The sequence below is a fragment of the Thamnophis elegans genome, chromosome 7, assembly GCF_009769535.1.
Source record: "Thamnophis elegans isolate rThaEle1 chromosome 7, rThaEle1.pri, whole genome shotgun sequence".
Classification (NCBI taxonomy): domain Eukaryota; kingdom Metazoa; phylum Chordata; class Lepidosauria; order Squamata; family Colubridae; genus Thamnophis; species Thamnophis elegans.
Genome location: NC_045547.1, coordinates 35,541,302 through 35,555,176, shown reverse-complemented (window position 1 = coordinate 35,555,176; position 13,875 = coordinate 35,541,302). Strand labels below are relative to the sequence as shown.

The window sequence follows — 13,875 nt, the reverse complement described above, 5'->3', positions numbered from 1 at the left end:
TGGGAAAACATAGCCCTCCTACTCTGACATGCTTTGAAACTTTAGCTTGGAATGTTTGAGAACAATCGTATTGCAATACGGTCCAATTAACTGTAAACGCTCCCAAATGAGATGCCTCAATGGTCATGCTTCCTGACACATTCTTCCCAATGCTGAGATGAAAAAGAAGAGAGAAAAAAGATAGGATGAATGAAGTGCCACAAAAGAAGGGAAAAGTATTTTCTTCCTTCCAAGACAAGATTTCTAATATTATGAAATAAAAACAGTTTTTTTTCTGCACGACTAAAGTATTTCAACTTAGATTAAAAAACAAATGTTTCAAAACAATCAGAATAAAGTACATCCAATTAAGATTCCATTTCAAGTGTTACCTTTGACACAAAAAGGCAAGTGCTGCAATTGAGAGAATAGGAAATCCTGGCTAGTTCTCAAATATCTCATTGTTGGTCCTGATGTGTCTGAGCATGCACATAACTGATAGATCACCTGTTTATAATAATAAAAAAGACCATTATGTGTGTGTTAGGTATAAAAATAAAAAACATGCACTCCTTTTAAAATTTACAAAGAATATCAGGTTAAAAAACATACCTGTAGTATTAATAATGCAGTATTATAACTGCCTTCAGTGATTTAAATGGCTTACATGTAATAGTCTTGTTTGTAAAAATCAGCTTAGGCAGCAATACTATAAAGTGAAGGAGTCAGATATATAATTATTTTTTTAAAAAATATCCCTGAATTCAAAGAGGCATCATTCTCTGTAATTATATGTAGGCTCAGTGGTAGGTTCCGGATCCTTTTGCAACTGGCACAGTGCAACGGGGCCTGGCATCCACCACATGAACGTGCGCATGCTGCGCACGCATGCATCCTTAACTCGTGCAACACTCCACGACACCTACGCGATGCTCCAGCTGCTCACCGGAGTGTCACGCAGGCGCCGTATGCTCCGTGCACATACGCGCCAAAGAGCTCAAATACAGGTAAGGAAAACAGGCGGGCGGGTGGGGCCCTCTGGAGTACCGCACCGGAACGGTACCCGGTGCTCCCGGCAGGCATACTGCCTGCAACCCATCACTGGTAGGCCCGTGATATAAATTATAAGAATCAAAATAGCACAATAAAACTACAAAAAAGCTACAAAAAACACTGAAAGCTGATTTGCTGTATATACAAATTTTAATTCATTCAAAATTCTTTTATACCTGATAACACAACTCTGCTAGATGTGGAGATTCCCGAACTGCTGTGGGATCAGATCTTGTTCCAGTACCATTCTCTAATATGTTCAAAATAGCATGAAGGCAAGTGCGAGGGCAACCAATACACCTTAAAGATTAAATACACTGTTTAGATAAACAGTGTATAAAGTATAAGGTAATTCACACGGAAAATAAAAAACAAATTTCATTCTGTTTGAAATTTTAGTGTACTTTTTACTATACTATCTAGAAGTTGCAAAGAGTTTGCTTTTATAAAATTACTTTAATGTTGTATTTTATTACAAATGGGATATGACGGGAACATAATAGTACCCAGATTTGCAGAGTTTACATCTAGATGCAGTTTTTTTACAATTTTAATATGTAAAATGTTTAACATTTATTCAGTGTACCATATTAATATTATGCTATATTGGAAAATTAAAATAAAATAAATATCACCATCCAAGTGTGGGCTTTATTTTCCAGATCGTAGCTAGCTACTTCCCTCTCTTTCTCTATATTATCAGAGCACTTTCAGTTGGGTACCTGGATCTTGCAGATTTGTAGTGCTGACAGGCTTCCTGAATTCATAACCAAGAAGATACAGAGCAAGATTGGGTGGTTTACACTCCAGAGAGTGCAATGAGAAGGTTTAGAATATTAATCCTTGTTTCATGGAATATCGGTGCTTGCTTCCTTTCAACTTCAAATTCTTAGAATAAAGCACAAAAATTTATATTAAAAGCGGATATCCAGAAAGTGTTCAGTCAATCCATAGGTATTTTCTATTAATCTAAATTACAACCACTTCAGAATTCTGAACAACAGAACACAAGCTTGTTAAAAGTATTGATTTGTTTCTGAAATAACTATATCATCAGCTTACTTATAATTATAAATTATGGGAAGCAGAACACTGTGAAATTACTTTTTAATGAAAAAAATAAAATTAGTTTTTAAATGACTTTTTTGGCAGCCTTTTGACAGGCTAACTATAATTTTGTTGAAAATTATAAGCACTAAAATGTTAAAAGTACAGACTTCCAAATGCAGTCTTTCATCATTATTCTATCTTCTGAAATTAAAAGAAAAACACTGCAAAATAAACTCAAGCATTTTCATTTTTGAAAATAAAAGACTTAAATAAGCAACTTTCATACCTTCATCAGGATTAATGATTTCTTCTGCAGTTTCATTGTCCAAACATTCCACAATCCAGCCATTAGTTTTCTGACTGATACTCTAAATTTGCAATGTAAAAAGTTTTAAAAAGTAAGATAGTAAGATGAATAGATGTCTTACTGACATATAAACAAAAATATATATACTTAGAATGTAACTAATAGCAGTATGCAAAAATGAGAAATATGCTTAAATTCAAAGCCAACCAAACATTACAAAAGTTCTGCTACATCATTTCAGACCTGCCAACGCTTCAGCAGAAAACAAACCCTAGAATAATTTAGATGTCCCCAGGCTCAGTTGAAATAAACAATGTGAGGGATTCTCCAAATGATTTTATAGGGTGACCAGAGCAAGGCTGGGGTGCATCCTCACCCCCTTCCTTCCTCCTCATGCCTTATGTGCTACACTACAATCCCTCATCTGTCCTTCACTGTCTCTTTCTCTCCCTCACCCTCTGCTTAGCCACTTAGTCCTTGCATGGCATCACAAAGGAAAGATCCCGTCCTAGGTTTTTCCTGCTTCCCACAAAAAAATGTTGCTTGGAATAGTCATGATTCAGTCTGTATCCAAAACAAAACAGATTCACCATTCCACATATACAGTGGGGGGGAAAAGTATTTAGTCAGCCACCAATTGTGCAAGTTCTCCCACTTAAAAAGATGAGAGAGGCCTGTAATTGACATCATAGGTAGACCTCAACTATGAGAAACAAAATGAGAAAATAAATCCAGACAATTACATTGTCTGATTTGGAAAATAACGTTTTTGCAAATTATGGTGGAAAATAAGTATTTGCTCACCTACAAACAAGCAAGATGTCTGGCTCTCACAGACCTGTAACTTCTTCCTCCACTCATTACCTGTATTAATGGCACCTGTTTGAACTTGTTAGCAGTATAAAGATACCTGTCCACAACCTCAAACAGTCACACTCCAAACTCCACTATGGTGAAGACCAAAGAGCTGTCGAAGGACACCAGAAACAAAATTGTAGTCCTGCACCAGGTTGGGAAGACTGAATCTGCAATAGGCAAGCAGCTTGGTGTGAAGAAATCAACTGTGGAAGCAATAATTAGAAAATGGAAGACATACAAGACCACTGATAATCTCCCTCGATCTGGGGCTACCACGCAGATCTCACCCTGTGGGGTCAAAATGATCACAAGACGGGTGAGCAAAAATCCAGAACCATACAGGAGGACCTAGTAAATGACTTGCAGAGAGCTGGGACCAACGTAACAAAGGCTACCATCAGTAACACACTATGCCGCCAGGGACTCAGATCCTGAAGTGCCAGACATGTCCCCCTGCTTAAGCCAGTACATGTCCGGACCTGTCTGAAGTTTGCTAGAGAGCATTTGGATGATCCAGAAGAGGTTTGGGAGGAATGTCATATGGTCAGATGAACCAAAGTAGAACTGTTTGTAGAAACACAATTCGTCGTATTTGGAAGAGAGAGAATGCTGAGTTGCATCCAAAGAACCCATGCCTACTGTGAAGCACGGGGGTGGCTACATCATGCTTTGTTTCTCTACAAAGGGACCAGGACGACTGATCCGTATACAGGAAAGAATGAATGGGGCCATGTATGGTGAGATTTTGAGTGCAAACCTCCTTCCATCAGCAAGGGCATTGATGAACTTGGCTGGGTCTTTCAGCATGACAATGATCCCAAACACACTGCCCAGGCAATGAAGGAGTGGCTTTGTAAGAAGCATTTCAAGGTCCTGGAGTGGCTAGCCAGTCTCCAAATCTCAATCCCATAGAAAATCTTTGGAGGAAGTTGAAAGGCCGTGTTGCCCAGCAACAGCCCCAAAACATCACTGCTCTAAAGGAGATCTGCATGGAGGAATGGGCCAACATACCAGGAACAGTGTGTGCCAACCTTGTGAAGACTTACAGAAAACATTGTGACCTCTGTCATTGCCAACAAAGGATATATAACAAAGTATTGAGATGAACTTTTGATATTGACCAAATACTTATTTTCCACCATAATTTGCAAAAAATTCTTTCCCAAATCAGACAATGTGATTGTCTGGATTTGTTTTCCTCATTTTGTCTCTCATAGTTGAGGTCTGCCTATGATGTCAATTACAGGCCTCTCTCATCTTTTTAAGTGGGAGAACTTGCACAACTGGTGGCTGACTAAATACTTTTTTGCCCCACTGGTAGATCAAAACTTGCAAAACGTGGGGTTTGGTCTTAGAATAGGCTAGCTCAAACCAGCTGTTGCAGTCATGGAATGTTTTCAAGCCTTGAACATTTGCATATTACTATTAATAATCATTTGCTGATAATTGGATAACCATTCTCTTTTTCTTGCTTTAAAAAATTTAATTGCAATTACCTGGTCTTGCGTGAAGTCTCCAATCAGTGTTGACCTGAATGTTAGAATTGCAAGAAATGCAACAAGGATCTTGGAACTTTCAAAAGCCAGTTCAGGATTGGTATTACTATGATAAAGGTACCTTTAAAATATAACATTGTAGAAGAGAATGTCAGAGAAGTCCTATACTTATATTTTTTACAATGTACCTGGCATACATAGGTATATCTTTATTCAATCATTATCCCATACTTGTGAGGAAAAGCAGCTTACATTTTATCTCTTAATTCAATGTTTCTTAATCCCAATTTCTTCAGGCCACATGCCCAGACTATAACATCAAATTAATTAAATTAAAATATATTATTCACAATACAAATAGAAATTGTCAGAAATATTCTTGAGAATATACAAGTTATCCTATAAATTAAGGTAGACTAATAGAAGGAACAGTATTCTATTTCAATGAGGTCAGCTATTAATGGAATTTTGTAAACACCTATGTTATAGGAACGTCTGGAAAAGGTATCATATGCTCTGAGTAAAAACACAGCATTCTAAAGGCACAGCAGCCTTTAACTTTTGGGACTTACCTGGCAATATTACTACATGATCAGCTTTTTTAGTCCGAGGGGTTGATTCCTTGCAGCAGCTGTTCTAGTGAGGAACAATGAGAGAGAGATGGCGTTCTCTTAAGAAGTCCATGAAAAGGTTCTCTTTCTGTAAAGTAGATTGAGCAGCCAAGACACTACTGTACAGCCTTCTCCAAATGCTTTTTTCTAAAGAAAACAAATCAAACGAATAGATCACACATTCATGATTCCCCAACATGGGGTAATGAAGAAAATTCCAGTGAGTTTACACAAGTACATGATGGAGGCAACAGAAACAAACATCTTCAAGAATGCCATGTTTAAGTCATCCGGTTCCCCACACCCAAAGTCTACATTGGAGTCATATAGATATTTGATATCTTAATTAAAAAGAAACTTGCAACTTACCAGGGAAAGGTGCATAGGTATCTAGTGTTTTAAGCCAATCTCTCTTCCAACAAGCTAAGACATAATTCAACATTGGTGATTCATTCAACAGATGATACATCAGGTTAAACCCAGGTGGTTTATAAGCTATTACTTCCTCTCCTGGAAAATGAAATGTACATTTTGCGTGTTATTTCTGCGAGTGCAATTTACCAGAATACATGTAAACCTAATCAGTGTCATTTTCATTTTCTCCTTCTCTTTTTTCACTGAAAACTACCGTATTTTTTCAGCGTATAAGACGCACCAGAGTATAAGATGCACCAAGGTTTTGAAGAGGCATTTTTTTTTAAAAAAGTAGGTAGGTAGGTAGAGAGTAGACAGGGAGAGGAAAGAGAGAGAAATACAGTAGGTAGCTAGGGAGAGAGAGTAGTTACATAGGTAGGTAGATAAAGGGAGAGAGAGAGTGAGGAGAGAGAGAGATAGTGTAGGTAGGTAGTTAGAGGGATAGAGAGAGAAATAGAAAGAGAGAGAGAGAGAAATACAGTAGACAGGTAGGAGAGAGAGAGAGAGTAGGTAGGTTGGTAGGTAGAGGGATAGAGAGAGAGAAATAGAGATACAGAAATACAGTTGGTAGGAGAGATAGTGTGTGTAAGAGTAGGTAGGTAGGTAGGTAGAGGGATAGAGAGAGAATAGAGAGAGAGAAATACAGTAGATAGGTAAGTGTTTCTGCTGGCACAGCACTTGATCAATGTAATTCTCATCTATCAGTTAAAGAGCTTTCCAAAAGGAAAAAAAAAAGGTTTTGCACTCTGCAAACTCCCAAAATGGGCCCTTAAAAAAAAAAGGCATGAATAGCCTTGGGGGGGGGCTTGCAGAGTGCTCCGGGAGGGGGGGGGCAAAAACAACAAAAACGGCTCATTTTTCACAAAAACGGGCCCATTTTTTTGTCAAAAAAAATGCATGCATAGCCTTATGGAGGCTTATAGAGTGCTGCTGGGGCTGGGGGGAGGGGGAAATGGCTCATTGTTTGCTCATTTCTGTCCTCCCCAGCTCCAGGAGCTCTCGGAAGCCTCCATAAGGGTATGCACGGCCATTTGGGTGAGGGGACGGGGCTTCGGAGGCAAAAAATGCTGTATTAGGTGCATAGACGCACTCAGCTTTTCAGCCTCTTTTTGAGGAAAAAGGGGCGCGTCTTATACTCCAAAAATATGCTATTCAAACAAGTGCAAAATTCTTATTTTCTCCACTAAATTCTTTCATCTATTCTTGAAACCTTGCATTGTCTCTGAACTGCCCCTTTTTCTCTCTTAAATCAAGTGAGCTAAAGTGAAAAAAACTGAATTCCCATCTTTATATGAACCACTATAATCTTTCTTGGGATTTATATCATTTATTCCATCTCCAGATATTTAGCCTACTTTTCAAAGGCTTTCCCTTGTCACTGCGTCCCTCCTCTTCCCACTCTACTTCTAATCTCTCTTAAAATTTTCATTGTGGAAAATGATTTTTTAACACGCCTATAGTATTAAAAATGCCACTGCAGCTCAATTCTTCTTCACAATTCTAAATATAAGCATCCACACCATTCTCTACTGTAGCATTGTGCATGGAAATCTCATTGAACTATAAATATTCCTTCTTATATTTTGAGAAGCACTTAGAATATAATTAGCAGTCACCAACAGATCAGGAAAAAAAAACTTCATGAGATTTTGTTGGCTTCTTTCCCAGCAAGGACCAACACTAGGTAACAGAGATCAGCAAACAGCATACCTTGCAAGTCTACATATTGGTCCACAAAATCTTCAAGCTGGGGTTCATAGGTCACTCAGCAATTTATAAAGACCTCCAGAACTACTTCAGCTACTTCCCACTGTCAAAAAGCCATGCACAAAATATCATTCGTTTGATTTTTTAAAAAAAGTTATAGTCATAAAGTTATATTTTAATCCATTGAGTTGGATCAAATTTTTATCCTGACAGAAGGAGCTTATGAAACATTTCTCATATAAGACTTGTTCCACTGAAAGAAATCTTGAAAAAAATCTTTAATTCAAATATAAAATGGTTCTGAAAAAGAAATGAAACAAACCCCACTACATACATTGGCCAAAACTCACATTCTATAGAAATGAAATCCAGTAACATTGTACCTATTAATTTCTTCGGTTTATTATTGTACAAATCAATCCAATAGCATTTTTTTTTTCAAATTAGCTGGTATAGGATTGCATTAGAGAAAAAAGTCTTGTTGAACTTTCATATATGATTGAAAAAAAGTCTGGATTGGAATTTTAGGTCTCAAAGATATAACAAAAAAATTACAATCTTTAATAATATAGATTTCATATATAACATGGGAAAGAGCAATTACTTTGCTGTACAAACTAAAAACAAATGGAGGGTCCCAAACTTCAGTTTCCAGTTAAAAGTTGAAATAGTGTGTGAATCAGATCAGTAAAATATCTAGAAAGTTTAGCAGTTATTTCCCAGTATTTGCAACAACAATCTTTCAGTCCTACTTGAGATACTTTTCCATTTGCAGAACATATTCTGAGTTCTGACTTCAATACAAGGTCTGAGGAAACCACAGATTTTATAACTCTGTAAGGGCTTTTTAAAAAATGATCCAATTATTGTTAAATTTGCTGTCCACCATCCACAGCTACCATGTTAAATGGGAGGCCACACAGAGCAAATCAAATCAAAACAGGAATGTCCTTTGTATACCGTGGTAGTTTATTGTTATACTATTGCCATAGGATTTTTTCCCCCCAAAAAGAATAAGATTACAGAAGTATTACATAATTAAAATAAAGATGATACAATTTGTATAGATTTGTAGTAATATACATTACAAGAAGTAATGCTTACCTTTTCAGCAGCTCTCCGGTAGGCCCTGGTCCGAAATCGAAGAATATAGATTCTCTCAGAAAATGAAGGTAAGGCTCAAATCCTGGTGGGCGCAGGCCAGCACCCAGGTTAGAAGGAAATGAACTCTCTACCAGGGTACGATGAGCTGGCAGAAGGCACGCGTTAAGGATATTCCTCACAACCGGGATTCTACTTCATTCAATTCAACCTTCCAACAACATAAGTCCAATTCCAAACATGTTACTTTTTAAACACAATGGCAACGCACCATTTCAGTCAAACCATTTCAAGGCAAATGCTTCTTCCAGTTTTCTCAAGCGCCCTTCATCAAAAACCCAAGCCAATTTACAATTTCAGTCTTTATTTTTAATCTAATAAACGATAATTTATCGTCATTTACAGAATCTACAAATGCTGTTCCACTGTGAACAAGGACCGTTGAACCTACAGGTAGTCCTCAACTTACAACATTCATTTAGTGACCATTTAGCAATAGCAGTTAGACTTATATACCGCTTCATAGCTCTCTAAGCGGTTTACAGAGTCAGCATATTGCCCCCAACAACAATCCGGCTCCTCATTTTACCCACCCGGAAGGATGGAAGGCTGAGTCAACCCTGAGCCGGTGAGATTTGAACAGCCAAACTGCAGAACTGCAGTCAGCTGAAGTAGCCTGCAGTGCTGCATTTAACCACTGCGCCACCTCGGCTCATTGAAGATGAAACAGAAATAGAAGATTTGGAATTAAGAGCACATGACCTGAGATTGGGTGGCATAGTTTCTGGGCTACACCAAAGTCAAAATTAATGTGAATTTAAAAAATCATTATATTAAAAGCAATATATTCTCATTATATTGAGAATATGGAATAGTTACAAATCTAGTTTGTGCCTGAAAACTCTTAGCACAAGCTTTTATAGATGAGAAATAGTAGGCAAACACAAATGGCTAACTTATACTGAGATATTGGAATCTGATCAAGAGGGATACAAAATAAAGTGAAAAGAAGAATTGGTATCAGAGGGACATGGATGCTTAAATTTTCCAGGTATTAGAAAGATTTAAAGTAGAGTTTATGGTTTTGTAAGACTGAATTTGAAATGAAATTATGTACAAATGATGAACATATAACTGTTAAAATGTGAATACTTTGAATGAAATGTGAAACAGAAGAACATGGAAACGAATGGGTGATAAAATGGGCTAAAAATTGCTTATAATATATGTGCGAGGGGAACTTTTACCTTTATACAGATGGAACAATGGTTGAAAGCACTGAAATTTACACTAAGTTAAAATTTTAACAGAGAATTTTTATAGAATGATGTAAGGTTGATATATGTCATTGGAGAAAGAATGTACAAAGGTACTTCAAATTCATATTGGAAATGTAAACAAGAAGGAACATATTATCATGCTTGGTATATACGTAAAAAGGATATATAGTTTTTGATTCAAATATACACTGATTGAGATGATTTTGCAGATTTAATATACAATCGAGACCATAGGACTTTCTTCCAGGACTGATGGACAAACAACTGGAAAAAAGTCATGGAAACTTGTACAGTGCATAATAGCAGCAGTGAGATTATTGTAGGCACAAAGATAAAAAGAGTCAGCAAACCTTTGAAGGAATAGTTGGTAAAGATGATGGAAGTCACTGAAGATGGCTAAGTTGGCATCTTGGATTAGAGAAAAAGTAACATTTCTGTTTATTTCTGACTGAAAACCTCTATGGACTTTTTGAGAAAAACAGACAAAATGAACTTGATTTATGGTTTGATGATTAAATAGGATAGATTATAGAAATAAAAAACAGGTTGTTTTTTACTTTAAAGAAGTAATTTATAATTGTATTTATAACTGTTGTAAAGAACATCAAAAGCTGCTCCTTGGGGGGGAGGGCAGAGCTGATGTTGTGACGATGTGACGTGCGATCTTGAAGCTCCAAGATCGCCGTCGATATCTCTGCCACTGGACGGTCCCTTTGGACCTAAACCGTCCCGCAGAGACAGTGATAGAGAAGGGCACATCCTGCTGATCTCAGGGACAACGTCCCTGATCAATCCAGGAGAAGCCCTTTTTTCCAGCAGCAGAGAAGCAGCCATTAAGGCTGATGAAGGTTGGGACAGCTCCAGAATGGAAGGAAAGCGGTGTCGAATTGGTGAGATAAATTTTACTGTTAGAGAACACCCAAAATCAAAAGGAAAGTTAAAATTGAAGACAGAAGAGGTTAAACTCAAATTTAGTATGTTATTTTTTTTGCAAACTTTTATTGATGGGATTTTTATAAATGCTTCTCATTTCTTTTTTAAAAACTGGACTGGTTTTTTTTTCTACTACTTCTCCCTATTGACTAAGACTTTCTTTCTTTTTCCTTTTTCAATGTTCTAATGCATTATTTCTTTTTAAGAATTTTTCTTTTTTCCCTTAAGTTTGGAATATAAAGAGGGATGCAAAAGTAGAGGAAAAGAAGTAACACTGCCACCTAGAGGCTTGGAGTTTTGGAAATATTGTTGTTTTTTTCTTTGAGCATTTGTTCTATACTTCAAGGTCTTGCAGCTTATTGAAAATGATAGTGGGAAGAGCATGGATTGTTTACAGGTGCTCCTTTGGGTACTATCAGTAGCTAGATTGGAGTGAAAACAAAGTGTGACTTGAAAGAGACAAGATTGCACTGAACTTGTTTGGAACTTAATAAAAAAGCCTTGGATTCTATATAGGTGGCAGTTGTTTACTATCTGGAGGAAAAGATCAATATAGATGATATCGCAGCACGAAAAAGAAAAGGAATTGACATTGCAGATGATTATGCAAAATACAAGTAAGAATAGAGATTATTGAAAAGAGAATGGAGAATATTGAACAAAGAACAGAAAGAACAGTTGAAAAAATTGAGATTATTCACCAAACGATGATGAAGTACGAGGACAGAGTTCAAAAAATTGAAGAAAAAGATGAACAAAGAGATAAGAAAATTGGAGATATTGACAATAAATCAAACATGGTCGAAAAAGACAAAAGTGGGAGCGACAGATTAGAATTCTACCTTAGATTCCAGAATATAGAAGAAGAAAAGAGAGAAAACTTGGCAGAAGCAACGAAATTCTGGCAGAAGCATTGGTGATAACCAAAGGGAAGTTGATGGAAGGAACAGACAAGGGGTTTCGAGCCTTTACAAGATATGCAGTGAAAACAAGTTGCCAAGAGAAGCCCATACAAGATCTACTAAGAAAGCAATTAGAACACAAATACTACAAATGGCAAGAGATATAAAATTGCACTACCATTGGATAGATACAGAATGATGTAATGAAATGCTATAATAAAATTAATTGAAACTTAGTTAAATTTAGAATTATGCATAAAATGAAGTAACAATAGTTATAGTCTAAATGATTAACAATAATGTATACATATATACTGGATTGACAATATGAAATTTTACATAAATTGTAAGTGAGAACTATGGAGAGGATGCACAAACGTTTTGTACTGAAAGATAAATAATTTTATACAGAATACAATTTAAAGATGTAATATTACTGGGTGGTTTCGGGATGATATGATGAAATGCCATAATATAAACTTATTCTAGACCTAGAATATTTCACATAAAAGGAAGTAATTGTAGTAGTCAAATAAATGTTTAATAATGATAATAATTCTATGCTATATATTGGATTGATAATAGAGAATTTATAAACTGTAAGTGATGACTATGGTAAGGCGGCACAGAAGTTTTGTAACGAATTGACACACTGTATGTAACTAGAGGATGGTTTTTGTGTTGTGTTTGTCTATGTTTGTTTGTTTAAAATAAAATAAATAAAATAGTTTTTTTTAAAAAGCTACTCCTCTATTTTTTTTTCAGTTTTTCTTTTACTTTCTTTTCTTGCACTTTTAATTTTCTCTTAGAGGTTTCTCTCTTACTTTATATTATTTTTTATCAGTGTTATCTTTCCTTTTAAAGTTAAGAGAGGAGGAGGAGGAAGGGAGGGAGAATGTGTTATAAAGATGGGATTCAATTTTTTAGAATCCTTTTCATTAGTAAAACTTACTAAGTTGCCTTCAGGGAATTAACTGAAAAAAATGGGGTAGGGGGAAGTAGATAAATTTTGGAAAGCTTAGAACTGTTCTATTCTGCCTTAATATGTAAGGGTCCAAACCATCTTAAACAATTTCAAGCTAAATCCAAATAAATTGTAAGCCAGTAGGCAGCAATATAAAATTTCCAAATAAATAAATAAAATAATTACAAAAGGACGTAGCTGCAATTTGAGTATCACTATTTTCACACTTGCAAGTGTATCCCATTGTATCCAGAAATAAAGAAGGTTTAAATCTGCGCAGATCAGGTTATTGATCCTATTTTTTAAACTTGATTGAGGCTCTAGCTAAAGATAAATGTGTTTTTGATAGATTTATGTTGTTTTCTTTCTTGTGATTTTGTTTAAAAAAGCAGTATATTTTCAAGTGTTAGGCACAAGCTCGTCACATGAAAGGTTCAAGCACACTTTATTCCTACTACATAGAAATTGCCACAGATTGCCAGCCTTACCCTGGAAACAGGTTTGATTCTATACAGCTCAAAAAACCAGTGTATGTGTGTGTGTGTGTGTGTGTGTATGTTGTGTGTGTGTGTGTGTGTTTGTGTCTCAGTGTCAGTCCTGGCCCTCTTGCAACTGTGCAAGAATTCAAGGCTAAATCTGTGATTGAGGGGTCCCTCTGCCTAGCTGGGTATTTCCCATTAAGATACTGAAAGACAACAACCGTCTCCTGTTATATCAAATATTCATTAAAAATTGAATGACTAAGTGCAGACAATTTACCTCAATACCAATGGCTTGTCTTTGGCCTGGAGTTCTTACAGTCTGCAATATCTTCCAAAATAAATGGGAGAGAATGAAATGTTTGTCACTATTAGCAAAATAATACATTTTTTTGTATAATTATACAATGCAATACAAGAATGAACTATTGTTGATTGTACAAACTATTAGTGACAGGTCCTGCTCCAAAATTAAAATAACCACACTCTTCTTTTCATACTTTTTTGTGTTTACTAAGTCTATATTTTGTTGACAGAATGTTGAGTTTAAAAGTTTCCCACTAAATATGTAAAAATCCTTTTTATTTCTTACACACAGTTTTTTTTGTCTTTCTATCATTTACTTCCCATACTAGCAGAAATTTATAATGTAAAGGAAAACAACATAGTAAAGTTGGAAGGGCATTCAGGAACTCAGTTTTGGTCAGTACATTTTCTTATTCTGCAGGCCAATTTTCCAAA

General features: G+C 36.1%; 1 protein-coding gene across 1 annotated transcript in view; it reads right to left on the bottom strand.

The window, feature by feature from the left end:
* Positions 1-13,875, bottom strand: part of NUP205 (nucleoporin 205) — a 57,973-nt gene that overhangs the window by 21,661 nt on the left and 22,437 nt on the right. Inside the window, 17 exon segments of the mRNA XM_032221233.1 lie at positions 372-486; positions 1,209-1,327; positions 1,749-1,845; positions 1,847-1,920; positions 2,369-2,450; positions 4,744-4,770; positions 4,772-4,809; positions 4,812-4,864; positions 5,316-5,388; positions 5,391-5,461; positions 5,463-5,501; positions 5,720-5,864; positions 7,479-7,578; positions 8,580-8,620; positions 8,623-8,718; positions 8,721-8,787; positions 13,415-13,465. Of these exon segments, the coding sequence (XP_032077124.1) occupies positions 372-486; positions 1,209-1,327; positions 1,749-1,845; positions 1,847-1,920; positions 2,369-2,450; positions 4,744-4,770; positions 4,772-4,809; positions 4,812-4,864; positions 5,316-5,388; positions 5,391-5,461; positions 5,463-5,501; positions 5,720-5,864; positions 7,479-7,578; positions 8,580-8,620; positions 8,623-8,718; positions 8,721-8,787; positions 13,415-13,465 (1,288 nt within the window).